At 38.0% G+C, this 20,075-nt stretch overlaps 1 protein-coding gene across 2 annotated transcripts in view; it reads right to left on the reverse strand.

Annotated features, from left to right (window-relative positions):
* NUP153 (nucleoporin 153) overlaps positions 1-20,075 on the reverse strand; it is a 75,883-nt gene that overhangs the window by 44,944 nt on the left and 10,864 nt on the right. Inside the window, exons 2-5 of one of the 2 annotated variants that reach the window (XM_022586730.3) lie at positions 10,638-10,863; positions 980-1,228; positions 691-830; positions 481-609 (exon numbers count right to left, since the gene is read on the reverse strand). In XM_022586730.3, coding sequence (XP_022442438.1) covers positions 481-609; positions 691-830; positions 980-1,228; positions 10,638-10,863 — 744 coding nt within the window. The remainder of the gene's footprint in view (positions 1-480; positions 610-690; positions 831-979; positions 1,229-10,637; positions 10,864-20,075) is intronic. The other variant, XM_089918386.1, reaches the window with a different exon arrangement.

Here is a 20,075-nt window from a genome sequence, read left to right on the forward strand (position 1 = left end):
AGAGCACCTAAGCCCATGCACCACAACTACTGAGCCTGCACTCTAGAGCCCGCAAGCCACAACTACTGAGCCTGCATTCCACAACTACAGAAACCCGCGCACTCTAGGGCCCACATGCCACAATTACTGAGCCCACATGCTGCAACTACTGAAGCCCACGCACCTAGAACCCATGTTCCGCAACAAGAGAAGCCCACATACCGCAACTAGAGAAAGCCCGTGTGCAGCAACAAAAACCCAACACAGCCATAAATGAATGAATGAATGAATGAATGAATGAATGAATAAATCACAAATAATGTATAAAATGTTCCCTTAGGTCTCAAATAATATTAATATAGCCCCTAAATGAAAAGAATGTAATCCAGAGTTCTATCATTTCACCAAAGAATAACTAAACCAAAACTCTATTTGAGTGCCAAGTTACTTATTGATTATTTTAAAAAAATGGTTACGAATCCTCCTCCTATTCAAACCAACCTGATAGGGTGTGTTTTGTAGTTTAGACTGTCTTAGAGCAGCTGCTGCCCCACCATATGTCGTTTTTCCAGGGTAAAAAGGAGAATCTCCAAGCTGACTTGTTTTAAGAACTGAAGAATTCCCAAGCGACTGCACAAAAACATAATGATAAATTATAAGCAATAAACACTCAAAACTAACATGGTTAAATCACATCAAATTAGTACTCACAGGAGAAAGTGTTCCAAAGACAGACAAGTTGAATGCTGGTTTTTTTGAGCTGGTGGCAGTGTGCTGTGAGAGTGAATGAGAACGTTCAGCCTCTGGGGACCACAGAGGTGGCACTGAAGTGTTCTTTGAAACAGCTATATCTGAAACAAAAATATGCAATTCATAGTAATGCCACTAATTACAAGGCCTATATTTTTATAAATTGAAAATGACAACCAAGTTAGAAAAAATTATCCCATGAAATTTATTTTTACTACCAAAATTATATACTACCAAATGCCAAGAATACCTTTATCAGAAGCTCTTGAAGAAAAACCACTGGTGGTTGAGATGTTATCATCATCATGCTGAGAGGTAGAATCTTTAATTTCCTTTACGAGGGAAAATCCAGAACTGCCAATTGGGAATGCCGAAGATGTGGAGGGCTGACAGTGTAACGCAGGAGATTCCAACATGGAGAAATTCAGATGGCTCCGATGAAGAGAAGGCCTTGTTAATACATCTGGATAATTTGAAGCAGTACTAGTTGTTGAGGGTTCTTAAAAGAAAAGCATTAATATTATGAATACTCAACTCAGAAAAAGCAATATACTGTCAAAACAAAACAGTGTTTGTTTCAAGAAAATATACTGTATAATAGATATAGCTTCAATTCAAAACACTGAAGCCTCCCATAAGCCCAATTTAAAATATTCTTTAGCCAAAGTTTCAACTAACTGAAATTTACCTAACCTAGTGTCAAAATATACTTCATTATCAAATACACTTCTAAAAGTACAAGCTTCTTGATTTCCCTTGAATTGGTATTATAAAACGTGCTCAATAAGAAAAAAAAAAACAATAAAATCTGCTCATGGAAAAATGAAAGCAAAGAAGCTATATAAGAAAGTCATAAAACAAAAAAGGTAAGTCCATCCCTCCAGAAACAACCCCTATTAAGTTTGTATATCCTCTAATGGAATACTATTCAGTCAATAAAAAAAGAATGAAATCTTGCCATTTTGCATCAACATGGATGGACATGGAGAGTATTAGAAAGTATTATGCTTAGTGAAATAAGTCAGCAAATGGCAAGCAGTGTATGATATCACTTACATGAGGAATCTAAAAAGTAGAACTAATGAATATTACAAAAAAGAAACAGACTCACAAATACAGAGAACAAACTAGTAGTTACCAGTGGAGAGAGAGAAGTGGGTGGGCACCAGACAGGGGTAGGGATAGTGAGAGATACAAACTACTACATATAAATGTATAAGCTACAAGGACATATTTATTGTACAGCACAGGGAATACAAGCGATATTTTACAATAACGATAAAGGGAGAATAACCTTTAAAAACTGTGAATCACTATGTTGTACATCTGAAACATATAATACTGTAAATCAATTATATCTCAAAAAAATTTGTATATCCTCTCAGACATTCTGTATGCATACACATTTTCCCTAATCACATAATCATGCTTATGCATTATGTTCTGTGACTTGTTTTTTTCATTTATCATATAATTTTGTCTCCACATACAGAGCACATTCCATGTGAAGACCACATTCTATTTTATCAGACTGATTTAGCATCACTATTTATGTAATTGTTTTCTCAATATTCTATCAAACATACGAGCACTTATATTTGCAGACTTTGTATTCTTTTTGGATAAATCCATGGTTCTTTAAATATGTAAGAGAAACATGAGGAGAAATTATTTAAGAAATATGCCTAAGTGACCCACAAAAAATCTGACTCTGTAAGTCTGAAACTGGGCCCATAAAGCAGCCTAAGTACTGCAAGGTATCCTCAGAATCAATGGATAAACAATAATTTGTGGAACCGCCCTGTCATACTGGATCAGAGTACATGCTCACTTTTGCTTATGAGAGATACTGTGGATCCAAAGGTTTTCTGTTAAGCTATACTGCATAAATAGTAAATGACAATGTATATTTCCCCCATGCTCTCCAATACTGGCTAACAATAACCTTTTCTGATTTCTGTCAATCTACTGTGTCCAGTGGCATCATTACTACCTGCATTTATTTAAATGACATATTGAGCACCCTTCCCTATTCATCGGTCATTTATATTTCTTCTGTTAACTGCTCATTGATATAGTTTATCTTGCTAATAAAACTAGTCCAATCTAGTTTCTTTTTGATCAGTAAGATTAGTGTGACATGATCTGAAATATCACAACTAATTTTTTTCACTGTTGGTTGAAACCATTATTTTTTTGATGGTGTCCTTTGTAATACAGAAAATAATATGTATTTTTACAGAGACTTCTACCATTCCAAGACTAAGAAATAAAAAATTTTACTCTCTTGTATTGCTTTTATTTCAATATAATGTTTAATCTTGATTCCATATGGAATCAGTTATGATGAAGTAGTGAGGGAATGATTTAGCTTCATTGTTTTCCAAATGGTTAGTCTGTTTATATTCTAAAATAATCTTCTTAAGTAAGCCATCTTTTCCTCACTGATCGAGAAGCCACCACTACCACATAGTAAATTCTAGGAGGCCTTCCCCAACGATATATATCTATACCAGTACCATAATGTTTTAAATCCTATAGCTTTATAACACATTTAATACCTGTAAAAGTTACTCTGACTTACATCACATTTCCCTTACTCTTTTTCAGGATTTCTCTATTCATTTTCTGGTGTATTTTTAAGAACTTTAGAATCATTTGTGAAGTTTCCAAAAGACTCTCTTCCAGTTAGGCTGGAATAAGTGAGGCCCTAGACTAGCCCTTCTTACTGTAAGTAACTATAAAAGTGGACAATATATATGAGGTAGTAACTTTCAGACAACAGAAAACGGACAAGAAAAACTCACAGTGAGCCCTATCACTACCCAGCTGTCTAGGAACATTTCCAGACCTGGCAGAGAGAGTTGGAGTCAAAGCAAAATACAGTAGGCAGAAATCAGAATTAAGGGCATTGAACAGTAGAAAACTACGCAGGAAGGGGCCTCCAGAAGTCTACACAGGAGTGTCCTGAGCGTGGACGGGCTATACACACACAGAGCAAGACCACCTAAGGCTTACCAAATAGCAGCTGCTATGAAATTGAGAAAACAGCTACTAGAAGGTTGATCAGTGCTAGGGGAAGAAAGCAGTGCTGAGGACAGTGAAGTTCCAAGACTGCCAGAATTTAGAGGCCCCATAAACACCTCCTTAAATAACCCTGGCATTCAGCTGAGATACCAGAAGAGCTTTCCCTTGAGACTAAGGGCCATGTCCTAGAACAAGACCTGCTGTAAACCCACCTAAAAAGCCACAGAGGAGACAGTTTGAAAAAGCCACAGAGGAGACAGAGTTTGGAGGCTAAATCCTGCCACCTTAGGGGACTTAACACACACCTTAGATTTTCCACAGATGGACATTAATAAAACATAAAACTATATAAGAGTTCAAAATGATCATTCAGTAACAACTGCTTGCTGAAACAAGAATCAATACTTCTCAGAGGAAGACAACAGAACCCAGAATCTCCATCCATATTCTACAAAATAATTTAGTCAAAAATCACTTGAAAAATCACATTTTAAAAAATGCTTCTATTGTTTCACCATGACACATGATTTCTGGCCTGTGGATGACTGACATATTAAGCAGTGGTTTCCATATTCCAAGTAGAAATAAAGAACAAGAGATTTGCCATATATATGAAAAACTAACAGCTAACATCATACCTAATGGTGAAAGACTGATTTTCCTCCAAGACCAGGAATAAGATAAGAATGCCTGCATTCCCCACTTCTATTTAACACAGGATTGGAAACTCTAGCTACAGTAATAAGGCAAGAAAAAGAAACTAAATTCATCCAAATCGGAAGGGAAGAAGTAAAATTATGTTTTCAAATGATATATCTTATACGCAGAAATCCCTAAATATTCCACCAAAAAAAAAGTGTTAGAATAAACAAATTCGGCAAAGTAGCAGAATACAAAATCAACATACAGGGCTTCCCTGGTGGCGCAGTAGTTGGGAGTCCGCCTGCCAATGCAGGGGACACGGGTTTGTGCCCTGGTCTGGGAAGATCCCACATGCCGCGGAGCAGCTAGGCTCGTGAGCCATGGCCGCTGAGCCTGCGCGTCCAGCGCCTGTGCTCCGCGACGGGAGAGGCCATAACAGTGAGGCCCACGTACAGCAAAAAAAAAAAAAAAAAAAAAAAAAATCAACATACAAAAATCAGTTTTGTTTCTATACACTAACAATGAACAATCTAAAAAGTAAATAAAGAAAATGATTGCATTATTAATAGCTTCAAAAAGAATAAAACACTTAGGAATTAACTAAGGAAGGAAGTGAAAGACTTGCATGATGAAAACTACAAAACATTGCTGAAAGAAATTTAAGAAGATGTAATAAATGGAAAGACATCCCACGTTCTTAGGTTGGAAGACCTAATGTTGTTAAAATGTCAATACTACCCAAAGTGATCTGCAGATTCAATGCAATTCCTTTAAAAAAACCAATGACTTTTTTTGACAAAATAGAAAAATTCATCCTAAAGTTCTTATGGAATCTCAAGGGACCACTTATAACCAAGATAATCTTGAAAAGGAACAACACTGGAGATCTCACACTTCCTGATTTCAAAAACTTATTTCCAAACAGTAATCAAAAGTATGCTGCTGGCATAAAGACAGACAGGTAGACCAATGGAAAAGAATAGAGAACCCAGAAATAAACCCTTGCATACATGGTCAAATGATCCTTGACACAGTGCCAAGACCAATCAATGAATGGGGAAAGGACAGTCTCTTCCACAAATAATCTTGGGAAAACTGGATACCCACAGGCAAAAGAAGGAAACTGGACCGTTATCTTACACTATATACAAAAATAAACCCAAACTGTTTTAAAGACCTAACGTAAGACCCCAAACTATAAAACTTATAGGAAAAAAAACAGAGAAAAGCTTCAAGACATTAGCCTTGGCAGTGATTTCTTAGATATGACAGGCAACAAAAGAAAAAAGACATGTGGGACTATATAAAACTTTAAAACTTTTGTGCACTAAGACACAATCAAGAATAAAAAGGCAACTTACAGAATGGTAGAAAATGTTTGCAAATCATATATATGATAAGGGGTTAATATCTAGAACACATAAAAGACTCCTATAACTCAATAACAACAAATCAAATAACCTGATTAAAAACTGGGCAAAGGACTTGAACAGACATTTCTCCAAAGATGATATACAAACAACCAAAAGCATATGAAAAGATGCTCAGCACCACTAATCGTCAGAAAAATGCAAATGAAAACCACAGTGAGATACCACTTCACACTCATTAGGACAGCTACTATCAGAAAAAAAGAAAGTAATGTTGGCATGGATGTGGAGAAGCTAGAAACCTTGTGCACTGTTGAGAGGAAATGTAAAATGGGTGTGGCCATTGTGGAAAACAGTATGGTGGTTCCTCAAAAAATTAAAAATAGAATTACCATATGACCCAGCAATTCCACTTCTGGGTATATATCCAAAAGAACTGAAAGCAGAGTCTCAAAGAGATGTGTACAACCATGTTTCTAACAGCATTATTCACAAGAGCCAAAGGTGGAAGTAACGTTAAGCGTCCATCAACAGATGAATGAATAAACAAATGTGGTAAATACATACAGTGAATGTTCTTCAGCCTTAAAAAGAAAATAAATTCTGATATATGCTACAGTGATGTGAATGAACTTTGAAGACATTCTGCTAAGCGAAATAAGTCAGTCACAAAAGATTAAATACTGTATGATTCTACTCATATAAGGTACGTAGTCAAAGTCATAGAGAAACTACAGTGGTGTTTGCCAGGGGCAGGGGGGAGGGGGAATGGGGAATTAGAATTTAATGTATATGTAATAATTTCTTATCAAACTTGCTCAAGTTAAGACAGAAACTGGCTGGAGCTTCGAAATCTACTGGTATCGGCATTTAAACCTATTGGCATCTAAAGATTATCATATTTCAATTTCTCTGCAGTCAGGATTCATACACATACAGGCTGAAATGTTTCTTAGAGTATTAAGTATTCTAACTTTGTAGTATGTTATATCCTAAAAGTGCTTTTTACTTACCCATTCTCTCATCCCTACAGCAGTTTATCCTATAGGATAAAAGTAATAGGACAACTTTCTAGATATTGGCAGACATTTACTAAATCTAGTATATATAGAAGCTATAGAGAAAAAAGAAATCTAGTATGATGTACTTCTACTGGAAGGTATGCTGCTAATAGCAATGCCGGTTTTTTATATTTACAGAGCTTCCTTAACCTCCAAATCAGGCCCAATAAAGGATGCATTTTGGGATAATAAGACTAAATAAGGCCACATCATCTACAGATTCACATCAGCCATAAATGCCCAGTTTCTAAGAGTACACCTATGATCACATAGTATCAATCAGCCAATGTAGTCTACAACTTCAATCTACTGCTGACAAGCATACTAAATATGCCATTGTGGGGCTCTCAGAGGCCTGAACTCTTACTGAATCAATAAAAATCTAACAGGTACATTATTTGAGGCTCTTCTCACTGATCCATTTCATTACCCTAGCAGAAGAAATCTAGACACCTAATGGCTCACCATCATTAAGACAGTCAGTACAAGGAGGTACATATAAGCAGACAGTTGCAGACAACAGATCTGAAAGGGGCCACAGATTCTATAACTGTCATACTGCACTGTGCTATTTGAAGAATGTCCTATACTCTCCAGCTCCAGTTACTATTAATACAAAAGTTACAGTGGTAAAATTACTATTTAGTAAACAACACTCAGGACTGTTATATCTAAATTATTTTAAGCTTTTGATAATTTTACACTACTTTAAAAGCAAGTATATCTAAGTTGTTTTTTGGTTTTGTTTTTTTTTTGTGGTATGCGGGCCTCTCACTGTTGTGGCCTCTCCCGTTGCTGAGCACAGGCTCCGGACGCGCAGGCTCAGCGGCCATGGCTCACGGGCCCAGCTGCTCCGCGGCATGTGGGATCTTCCCAGACCAGGGCACAAACCCGTGTCCCCTGCATCGGCAGGCGGACTCTGAACCACTGCGCCACCAGGGAAGCCCTCTAAGTTGTTTTGAGAATGCACTGTCAAATTTAAGAGTAATGTTTCACACAGTAAACATAAACTGATTTGCTACATCTAGTAAGATCTACATTCATCATACTGGGGAGTTATCAACAGTACTGTAGTCACACATTATGTGGCTGCAACTATTGAATAAATACTTTGAGAAAGGTGGAGGCAGATTGTGAGAAGAGAACTGCCTGGAACTTACAGATTTTAAGATAGGAGCAGGAGTCAGCTCTTAGACAAGACAGAGGAAAAATGCCATCAAGTTTTTGAAGTTAGTATCAGAAAGCTGTTCACAATTTGCTTCTAAATAATCAGGGGAGTTAGACGGAGAAGGTAGGTGAATAGATGTGGGAATAAAGAAAACAAAGTCAGCCATAAGCTCGTTGTCTTTGAAGCTGGGTAAAAGGTACATGGAGGTTCATTGTACTATCCTCCTTACTTTTGTAGTTTGAAAATTTCCACAATAATTTAAATTTAGAAGTTATTCACAAAGGTGTGTGTAATATACACATAACAGAAAAGCTACCTTACAAACCTAATAATATAATGAATAAAATCCAAGTTGGAATTAACCTTGGCAGACCACTGAATTAATTCCATAATTTCAATGAAAATACAAACAGAAAAGAACTTTACAGATATAAAATGAGAAACGCCATTAATCTCACACCTGAATCAAATTCTTCAAGCTAGTTAATCCCCACAAGCATACTCATTAGGATGCAAAAGAAGGTTTCAGTCACTGTAGATATATGCTGCTGCACACTAAAAGTCTCCAGTCAAAAGAAAGAAAGAAGCTGTGGTCCCATTTGATGTCCAGAAAAGAGAACAATATAGAAGCAGTCACCTTAGAGATCTACCAAATAAAACCTCAAGATGGTTGCTGGTAATATATTAGAAAGAAATCTTGAACAGTACAGATATTAAAACTCCCTAAGTTACTCTAATAAAAATAAGCAAGGATTTGAAGACTAAGCCAAACTGAATATCACTAAGAAAACTTAGATTTGCCATTTCTCCCAAGTAGGAATCACTCTTTCAGCCCATTTCACCCTCACTAGTTTTCCCTTATAAGCAAATCAGGCAGGAAAATAAGTTACTAAGTATACCAAAATTAATAGGCACATATCCACATCAATTATTTAGGCAAGACAAGATTTCAGAGTTCAAAAACATTTTTATAATTATAAGTAAGTCAAAACATGTAGTGAAAGAAAAAATATATAAACTGAAAGAAACATATACTTGAGGGATAAAGTGGACTTCATCAAAATTTAAAATTTTGTGCTTCAAAGGACACCATCAAGAAGCCAGAATAGGAGAAAATACTTGCAAATCATATACAGGGCTTATATCCAGAATATGTGAAGACCTCTTTCAATTCAACTATAAAAAGACAAATAACCCAGTTAAAAATGGAAAAGGGGGATCTGCATAGCCATTTCTCCAAAGATGTATAAATGGCCAATAAGCATGAAAAGATGCTCATTATTAGTCATCAGGGAGATGCAAATCAACACAATGAGATACCACTTCACGTCTACCAAAATAGGTATAATTTATGTTTTTTAAAAAAAGGAAAATTAGTATTTGTGAGGTTGTAAAGAAATTGCATTCTTCATACACCGCTGGTGGGAAGGTAAGATGGTGTAGCCACTTTAGAAAAACAGTTTTTCCTCAAAATTTAAAATTACCAGATGACCCAGCAATTCTCCTCCTAGGTATATACCCAAGAGAAAACATATCCACACAAAAACGTGCATAGTAATACTCAAACTGGCACTGTTCATAATACCCAAAAAGTAGAAACAACACAAATGTCCATCAACGGATGAATGGATAAATAAAATGTAGTTTCTCCATTCCATGAGCTATTTACCTGGCAATAAAAAGGAAGTTCTGATACATGCTATGACATGGATGAACCCTGAAGACATTATGCTAAGTGAAAGAAGCCAGTTACAAAAGACCACATATTTTATGATTCCATTTATATGAAATGTCCAGTATACAGATTGGTGGTTGCCTAGGGCTGGAGGGGTAGGGATGGGGAGGGACTACTAATGGGTATAGGATTTTGCGGTGATGGGGAGGGAAGGATGGTGATTAAAATGTTCTAAAATTGACTGTGGTGACTGAACAACTCTGTATATACCAAAAACCACTAAACTATACAATTTAAATGGGTGAGTCCTATTGTTATGTGAAGTACATCTCACTAAAGCTGTAAAAAATATATAAAGTGAAAAATGATAGAGTAATATTCCCAAATATGTCACATTCATGGGTTACAATGAAGCTATTTAATACTTGTAAACCCCACAAAAACGCCACAAACGGATCCAAAAAAGCATTTAAAATGCAGGGTCACTCAGTGGTAAGATTAATGAAGTGGCCCAGCTGCACTAGCTGCAGAGGACGGAAGACAACTGCAGTGACACCATACCCAAGTCCGTGTGCTGTGGGAAGCACTGCCACGCTGCTCCTTTAGTGCCACGACCTACTCAAAGGGCTTCAACTTTACTTTTTTCAAAACCACTTCTGAGGGTACAGAGGAGAACAAAGATTATCTTGACCAAAGCCACATGACTAACAATTGGTGGTATGAAAATTCAAACCCAAAGTCTAACAGCAGAGCTTGCACTCTCAACTGATACATTTCAGCCTCCCTTAATAAACAAAAAAGCTGATAAATAAAAAAGATTTCTAATTTGAAGGTGATCATCACCCTCCTCCAACATCGTTTCTGTACTACACAAGTAGATTTACCATAGCCAGGTAACATAAACATATTTTAAATTAAGGCATGAAAACCTATCATTCACAACAAAATATCCACATTCCATTTACCTTCTGTATTACTGACTGTTGGCTCAGGAGTGCTTCTCCCATCATGAATGTTAGGGTTCTCCTCATCAGCATATATTATATGGTCATCTTCCCTATTTTCCGGCCACTGTGCCACCTCTCTTGTGTCTGTTGAGCAGCTACATACGTCTTCACTCTTGTGGAAGTATCTCTGTAACCATCCTGGCACAATATTCTTAACAGATTCTGTAACCCTGCTGAGAATGCCCTGTTGGGGGGAAAATATGTAAGGCAGTTTTAGAAATTTATCTTTTAAATAAGTACCTATTTATAGAAAGCCAACACAACTGTTTCCAACAAAGTTTCCTAAAATTCAGTTATGTGAGTTAATGTTGACGTAATGTATTTTACAAATTCTATACTTTATAAAATTCCTACTTTTTTCTTTCTTTCATATGCATATGTCCATGAGCCAATAACTGTCCCAAATGGCCATACTATTCTAATCTTTAAAAAACTCACAGGTCTTCAACTAAGCAATATAAATTTTAGATTTAGTAATAAGATATGCACTAAAATGTTATAATCCCAGACAAAAGGCATCCATCTTGATCCCAGCATATTAAAAGAAGCAATAAAAACCTTCAACAACTTCCTCAAATATTTTATTGCACATTCTTTAAGAAAAATTTAGACAAATAAAAATGAGAATTTTTTAAAAGGCAATAAGACAACTAATCCAACATAATAAACTCAAGAAATAATCTAAGATTTTTTTTTGATGGTAAAATTTTGTTATATCAAATGTTGCCTGAAAACCAAGAATTTTATTACAGTAACTTTTAAAGGGAGAAAAAGATGTGGTATAACAACTACCAGCATTATTAACATTCATCATAGAACAGACACTGTTGTCAGCAATTTAATCCTCACAATAACTTTATGAAATTGGTTTTAACCGTGCCACTTTACAGATGAAGAGAGACAATGAAGTTAAGTAACTTGCCCAGGTACAAACACAACTGCTGTGGTATATCCAGGATAGAGTAAAAGCACTGACTTCGGGGTTGGCAGGCTGTACTGCGATTTACTCTAGGTAAATAAGAATAACACTCTCTCCTACTCTAACCTGATAGGAATTATAATGAAGATCAAATGAAGTAATGTGAAAGCACTTCACAATTTACTAAATATTAACAGAAACATACACTGATAATTTTATTACTAATGAGAAAAAAAATTAGCAGAAACAAGCTGGGGTGAGGTAATCAGTTTTAGGCAACAATTCCCTTCACAGAATAGGATTTCAGAGAGAAAGTCACGGAAGGGAAAGAATGAATCAGCAGGTACAAAAAAAAAAAACAGTAAAGTTAAGGCAGAACACATAAACCTTGAAAGCAAACCCAAGACAAAGAGGCCTTGAAAAATTCTGTCAATAGGAAAGATGGAAGACACCTCTGATATAAGCACTTGAATAGTATTTTCCTGATTATCTGAGAGCTGTAGGTAACAACTGGGAAAAAAGTAATTACTTTTCCTCCAAACAGAAACTTTGAACAGGATCTACATTGTGTAAGATCTCTAACACATGAAGCCAGCAGCCCTAGAATACTCACTACTGAAAAACACAAATTCACTGTTCCCCTTTTCTATGCCAATGTTACACAGTATTAGTTTCTTTGGAAAGAAAGATTCTATACCTACTCCAAGATTTAACATTTATAAAAACATTCATGTTTATTATTTTGCTAATTATTTATATTTAAATATTTATTTACCCCCTCCCCATATTCCAAAAGACTTGAAAGTGCTTTCAATACATAACACAGTTTAAATAAGAAAAAAAAAAAACACACTTGATACAAAGCGATGTTAAGGCACTACAACAAGAACTTAGTGTAAAATAAATCTTTTGTAGACTTCCTCTAAGGGGTTTAGCTACTAAAAGTATCAGAGATTCCTGTGATCTCTAGTCACTGAAGGAGGCAAATAGAGAACAACTTAAAATTAGCACCGTACTTAACCAAAGGTCACTTATGTGGCAGCATTAGGTATTGTGGAGAATAATCAGTAAAAATTGACCAGTCAAAATGGATTAAAAAAAAAAAAGCTCCTTCGTTGAAACTCACGTATTTTGCTTGGAGACCTTCTCTTTTCTAAACTAAAATGTAACCAATTTATTTAGTCTCAGCCCAGAGCAGCTTAGTACAAAATTACAGTGAGAGGGCTTCCCTGGTGGCGCAGCGGGTAAGAATCCGCCTGCCAATGCAGGGGACACGGGTTCGAGCCCTGGTCCGGAAAGATCCCACATGCCGCAGAGCAACTAGGCCCGTGCACCACAAGTACTGAGCCCATGGGCCACAACTACTGAAGCCCGTGCACCTGGAGCCTGTGCTCCGCAACAAGAGAAGCCACCACAATGAGAAGTCCCCGCACCACGGCGAAGGGTAGCCCCCGCTTGCCTCAACTAGAGAAAGCCCGCATGCAGCAACGAAGACCCAATGCAGCCAAAAATAAATAAATAAAATAAATAAATTTCTAAAAAAATTACAGTGAGAGAGGAATTACTAATGGCACAATGAATGACAGCATGATGCACCTGACAAAATTAAATACAGATGCTAAAATTGACCTGGAACCATTATTAAAAAGAAATATCCCCTTACTTCAATATGGCTCTATAGGGTAAATGACCCTAAGTCATCAAGAAAAGTTAAATTAAGCTCAGTATACCCTAGTACTAGTGGTTCCCAAGATGTAGTCCCTTCACCATTTATATCTGCATTACCTAAGGCCCAACCCCAGCCCTACTAAATTCAGGAGATAGGGCTCACCTGTTTTCACAAACCTTCCCAAGTGAATCTGATGTATGCTATAGTTTGAGAACCACCAATCTCATTAAAGAGATTAGGAAATTAGATACATTTCAGGAAATCACAATACATTTCAGGGAAGAAATCCCTCTACAAGAGGTGAATAAAATTATGTATACTTAAATCTTAATATTCAGTTATCTGGAAAACATACATGTGGAGCACTAGTCAGACAATAATTAAAATATATCATAATACTAAAATGCTATTTAATGAATCAGAAAAACAAATCTTATAGTGGACTGTGCTGAATACAACGTGGATTAACAACTATTTCCCCAGTGTTTCCCAAACTGTAGCCATGATTTTTACCTGTACTGTTATTTAATGGTTTTCTTTCTATCTATTTATTTTATTTCTCTTAATAAACAGTTTTTCCTATACAATAAAATCTTCCAAATCACAAATTTGATGCTGTACTGGTCTTCACTTGCACTGCCCTGACACCATTCCTGACTGGCTGTCTCAACGAACTGGCTTCTGGATTGGCTCATGAGAGATTCTGGAGGATATTAGATATTAGAGTATGGGAGGAAAGAGAAGTCTTTCTTCCTGTGCTCCCTCTGCTCAAGCGCCCCTTCTCCAAAACTACACCTCCAGCCAGGTAGCCCTTCCTCCAATCCAGTTGCACAGATTCTTCCCTTTATCCATCCAGTCCTAGGGATGGTAGCAGCTTCCCACTGTTGCTAGTCTCTGGGTATCCTGCTATCCTGCATGTATTCCTTTAATCACCACCATATCTTTGAGTAGACTCTTTCTTAAAGATATTTCAGCTGAACCATCTGTAGAACTGTTTCCTGTTGGGTCCTTAGTGTACTTGTTAAATTTGTTTTCTAATTAACATGAAAAATAAAAAGTCAGTCCACGTATCAGTTAGATTCATCTTCTTTAGCAACAATGGAACACATATACCACACTTGGGGAAGCACTCACTATCCAAAAGTTACATCCAACTTTTATCTCTGTAACACAGTACATAAACAGACCAGGAAAGAGGCTTACCCTGATGAATATTTTAAAATCTTATCTAGCTCACAGAGGTAAAAGGCAAACATTGCTTTTCTTCATTTAATCTATACTTATTGATCACATACTACATGTCAGGCAAGAAAACTAGGGATAAAAAGCAGGGAACAGGTTCCTGCCCTCTTGGAGCTTAGATTCTAAGTTAGGGAGACAAATAAGTATAACATGTAACACATGATATGGTGATTCAGTGCTATGGGCAGCAATAAAGCAGGGAAGCAAAATGGGGATAGTCATTTTATATATGCAAAGACCTGAAAAAGTGAGAAATGAGCCATGTACGTTTCTAGCAGACAAGTATTATAGGCTGAGAAAGCAAAAGGTGCAAAGACTCACATGTAGGAATGTCCTTGGCATGTGCCATCCAAGCTTCTCGTAACGCTGTTAATAAATGCAAAATCTGATAGACCTGAAATAACTATTTCGATCCTTCAAAATTCCCCTTTAATCATGTGTGTGTGCACGTACGTGTATGTGTGAGAATGTACGTGTAACCTTTTGTTCTGTGGCTTATCTAGTGACTATAAAAAAGCCTAAAAAAGTGGTTCTCAAATTGGAATCTTCAGACCAGCAGCCTTGGTTTGGTGTCACCTAAGAGCATGTTAGAAACGTACATTTGTTTTAACAAGCTCTTAAGGTGATTCTTACGCAAATTAAAGTTTGAGAACCACTGTACTAAAATCATCTAAAAACTCTGACAAGTTTCCCAATTAAGGCCATGATAAACATAACCCTGAGTATAAACTTAACTACAAAATAAACTGTTTCTGAGATTATCTCATCAAAGATGTCATACCATTATACCAACTTTCATAAATACCTACTTTATAATATGAATTCTGAAAATCAAATATAGAAGTAAACAAAAGTAAAACATAAAAGGCTATCTTTGAATCTCTTTCATTTCCAGTTAAAGACTTAACATGCTTATTTGTAGTAAATAACCAACTACCAGATATTAGAAGTTTAAAAAGCTGTTAGGGAAAAGAAATCTCCTGATTATGCACAGAATAGGGTAGACTGAAGATGTAAGGGACCCTGTCTATCATATAGATTTGGAGAAGTACTTCCCTGGCGGGCAATTTTTATGAGTTTCAAAGTACTTCAGCCACTAATGGAAAACTGAGAAAAAGTGAAGGAAGCTAGAAAAGGGGAAAAATAGTTTTCTTATGGAAGAAAAGGTTCCTTTTACAATCACCAAAGAAGGTCTACCTTTTCAAGAGTTATTGAGATAATATGCTTCAGGTCTTTACAGGAATGGGGCAAATCAGCTTCCTATATGGACTTGAAGAAAGAATGTTTTGTGATATTAAAAATAAGCAAGCAGGGCTTCCCTGGTGGCCCAGTGGTTGAGAGTCTGCCTGCCAATGCAGGGAACACGGGTTCGTGCCCTGGGCCGGGAAGATCCCGCATGCCGCGGAGCGGCTGGGCCCGTGAGCCATGGCCGCTGAGCCTGCACGTCCGGAGCCTGTGCTCCGCAACGGGAGAGGCCACAACGGTGAGAGGCCCTCGTACTGCAAAAAAAATAAATAAATAAATAAGCAAGCAAACAAACCAACCAACCATGAGGGGGAAGAGGTACACTGAGTAAAGGTCTACTAAGCAGTGAATACTCAAATCCTACTTTACCAGAATAGCTTTCTCTCCACTTCCACAGGCTTCAGTGGTAAGCATAACTGCCATCATTATAACTTGATGTTTAAGTTTTCCTACAGAAAATCTCTGATCCTCCAAGTCTAGGACAGTCACTCACTTAAATGCACCAACAGCACCCTGTACTTCCTACAGGCAATCTGTCATATGGGATGGTAATCACAGTCTATCACCTCCCCTGGAGGATCAGCTCTGTGAAGGTAGGCAACAGGTCTGTACAGTGCACAGATTAGCTGGTGCATGATTTTAATTTTCTACAGCTGCACTAGTCAACCAGCTTTTTATTCCCACATATGAATACGCTGTGGCAAGTTTCAAAAAAGGACATCAATAATCCTAGAATTCAAAAAAAAAATAATACATTTGCTTGATATAACAGCTTCAACTTAAACAAATATTATTTTTGTTGCCACACTAATAGTCCTTCCTCCAAAAAACAACTTGTGAAGTTAGCCAAGAGCATGGGAAAACTGAACCATCCTCTGGAATGATAAATAACACAAAGCCAACTAAATGAAGAGAAGCAGAAGAGTAGTCAAAGAAATAAAAATTAATGAAGGGCTTATCAGAAAAAGCAACAAAACAAATGGGGCATTAAAATCTTTAAAATACTCCTCGTAGCCAAAGCAAAGTCTACACCAGATGATCCTAAGTAATGAAGTTAAATTCAAGGATTACAGGAGTGAATCTTTAAACCTGGACTGGTTAAAATGACTGGACTTTTTTTCTCCTCAAGAACTAAGGGTTCTTCATTTGGCAAACATGGCAAAAACAAAACAAAAACAAAACACCTCACAACAAAAACACTATCAAAATGTCACTGAGATCTAGAATAAATACTCAATTTGGGGGCCAGAAGTAAATTCAATACTATACACCTATCAAGCACATCCAATCTGTAAGGTGCTGTGAATATATTAGCTTTTCAAATTTCATTTAACCTGAGTTCAAGGGTTAATGAAAAAGGCTGAGGTGGGGCAAGGCTCTTCTGCAATCCTAACTCAGAACTCATCTGTAATGGAAAAAAAATTCCTGTATATCGTCTCACCAATTTGTAATATCATAATAACCAGAGACACCTCTCCTTATAAATATTATATAGCCTTCCTTCTTCTTATATAATGCTCTCTATTCCTATTAGTTTACTTGAGTTTTGACTTCAGTTCTATTCAACTGTTTTTTTGTTTGTTTTTTTGCTGCACCACGCTGTGTCGCTTGCAGGATTTTAGTTCCCCGACCAGGGACTGAACCCAGGCCCTCAGCTGTGAGAGCACAGAGCCCTACCACTAGACCACCAGGGAATTCCCTCAACTCTCCTTTCTTCACATTACCCTCTACTAAATAGTAGTATTCAGATTATAAAATCTTTCTCATGTAAACTTTACGGGATTGCTAACTATAAATATCAAACATAACTCATCTTCAGTTTTAAGGTTCTGAAGCCCTATTCTCCCAGAATACACTGCTGTTTTGATTTCTGTCTGTTCTTTCGGCTGCCTTTATTTTGTTGAAGCTTGTCACTGACCCTTAGTTTTCTTCCAGGGGTCTGTGAACTCCCGTATCACTAGTCTCGCCACACTTTCTGGAAGTCTCATTTCATATAGATTCCCTAATCAGTTTTCCCCCTACTCCATCCAAGCCCAAGTGAAGAACAAGGGCTAAGAACCCAAGACTTCACATGAGACTTAAAGAATATCTAATTATAAATATAAAAAAATCTTAAACACTAAATAGTAAAAACCTAGATGCCATTCTAATCTTTCAGTTAGTTTCAGCTTTTTAATATATCCATTCTAACATTACTTATTTTAACAATGCATCTCTATTATAAAGTATTCAAATTCTAATGCAGTTATACTGAATCTAGTTTCAATAATCTGAATTTAACCTAAGCTATTATTTGTCACATTTTACAACCTACAGATAGTCATTTAGCAGCCAAGTTTCTCCTAACCACCCAGTCCAAATCTTTCTAGCCACGTAAAATCCATTCCTTATACTTTTCATTTCTCTTCTCAACATCAAGAGATTAACTCAAAAAACATGAGCATAGGGACTTGCCTGGTGGCACAGTGGTTAAGAATCTGCCTGCCGATGTAGGGAACATGGGTTTGAGTCCTAGTCTGGAAAGATCCCACATGCTGCGGAACAACTAAGCCCATGTGCCACAACTACTGAGCCTGTGCTCTAGAGCCCACAAGGCACAACTACTGAGCCCACGCTCTGCAACAAAGAGAAGCCACCGCAATGAAGAGTAGCTCCCGCTCGCTGCAACAAAGACCCAACGCAGCCAAAAATAAAATTAATTAATTAAAAAAAACAAAACATCAGCATAATAGTTATTGCAGCTAAGAAAATTTTAAATTACAACTGGCCACAATTTTCAACGTCCTTTAAGACTAACACTAATTCAGGAAGGAGAAACATGACCTGGCTTAGTCTCTTATTTTTAGAGATCTACATTATAGAGATGGTATTAATAGATAATTAACAGTAATCAAACAACAAGGACAAGAAAAGGAGTCCCTAAGAGACCTTTCAAACTAGCAATAGGAGACACAATAAAAGCCTAAAGCAACTTAATCCACTAAAAGTTATCTACAAGATACTGTCACTTTCCTTTCACAATCTGTTTGAAAATTGGGTGTAAAAGTTTATTCTTTAAGTCACAAGCAAACGGGCAGGGAAACTGAAATATCTTTAGACGGAAGAGGCGTTCTACCATCCTTTTTCCAATAGTAAACACAGTAAATTGTATCTGGTGGCAAGACTTTCAACTGGGCTTAGCAACACAGAAGAATCCTTTAAAAATATATTACAGAGAGGGCAGAGTTAAGATGGCATACTAGGAGGACGCAGAATTCGCGTCTCCTCACCACTAGGGCACCTACCAGGCACCAGTGGGGAACCACAGACACGGGAAGAACCCCCAGCGACCAGGTAGGACAGGGGGCGTGGGGAGAGTGAAGGCAGAGGAGAAGTGGAGGCTGGACGGGACTGGCGCCCCTGAGGGGCGGCTGGGGGAGGGGAAGGGATCCCACACCCGAAGGGGGAAATTGGGGAACCACTGGGAGGGCAGAAGATCAAAAGGGAGCGTGCCCAGGTTTCCCCTGCCCACTTGGGCCCCTGGGAGCCTGCTGAGATCCCGGGCCTGATCCTCTGCCCACCAAGGGCCCCTCTAGCTGCATGGGTCCTGAGGGACTGGGAAGGAGGGAAGGGGGAGCAAAAGTAAAGGCCGGAACTCTGGGACCGGCACCCCTGAGGTGTGGCTAGGGGAAGGGAGGGGTTCCTACAGCAGCAGGACCCACCCCGGTTAGGGGTCCAGTGGCTACGGGGGAGAAGGTGGGGGAAGGGCACAAAGGAACAGAAGGGAACAGGGCCCGTGCTCTCCCTGTCCACTTGGGCACCAGGACACCTGCTGGGCTCCCGGGCCTAATCCTCTGCCCTCGGAGCCTCCCTCCTGCCACGCAGAGCCCAAGCCCCGCCCCTGCCCCCCCACCCAGGGCCCCACCTCTACCCTCAGAGATCCACTCTGAGACCTCTTCCAATGCGCTGGGCCTAAACCCCTCCCACACACCCTCAACCAGGGCCCTAGGAACTCCACGCTCTGGAGGCCCTCCTTTGGAGGTGCTGCCTCACCCCTTCCAAGCAGGTCCTAAGCAGAGGCCCCGCCCCACGCTTGAACAGTCACCCTGCCTAGGCCCTGCCCAACGCTAAACTCTGCTCCTGACTCAGTTCCACCCCTGCCTAAACTCCGCCAAGCTTTTTTTGACTCCCATAGCCAAGGCTTTTTTATTTTCTTTTTTCCTCTTTTACATTGGGGTTCTGTTTTACCTTGTTGATTCATTGTTCCGATTCTTTTATATTTTCCCTAATAAATCTTTTATTTTTCTAATTTTATTTTATTCTTTATACCTTGTTATTGTTC

Source organism: Delphinapterus leucas, chromosome 10, assembly GCF_059928025.1.
Source record: "Delphinapterus leucas isolate spDelLeu-1000000601 "Yukka" chromosome 10, BTC_Dleu_Yukka2, whole genome shotgun sequence".
Classification (NCBI taxonomy): domain Eukaryota; kingdom Metazoa; phylum Chordata; class Mammalia; order Artiodactyla; family Monodontidae; genus Delphinapterus; species Delphinapterus leucas.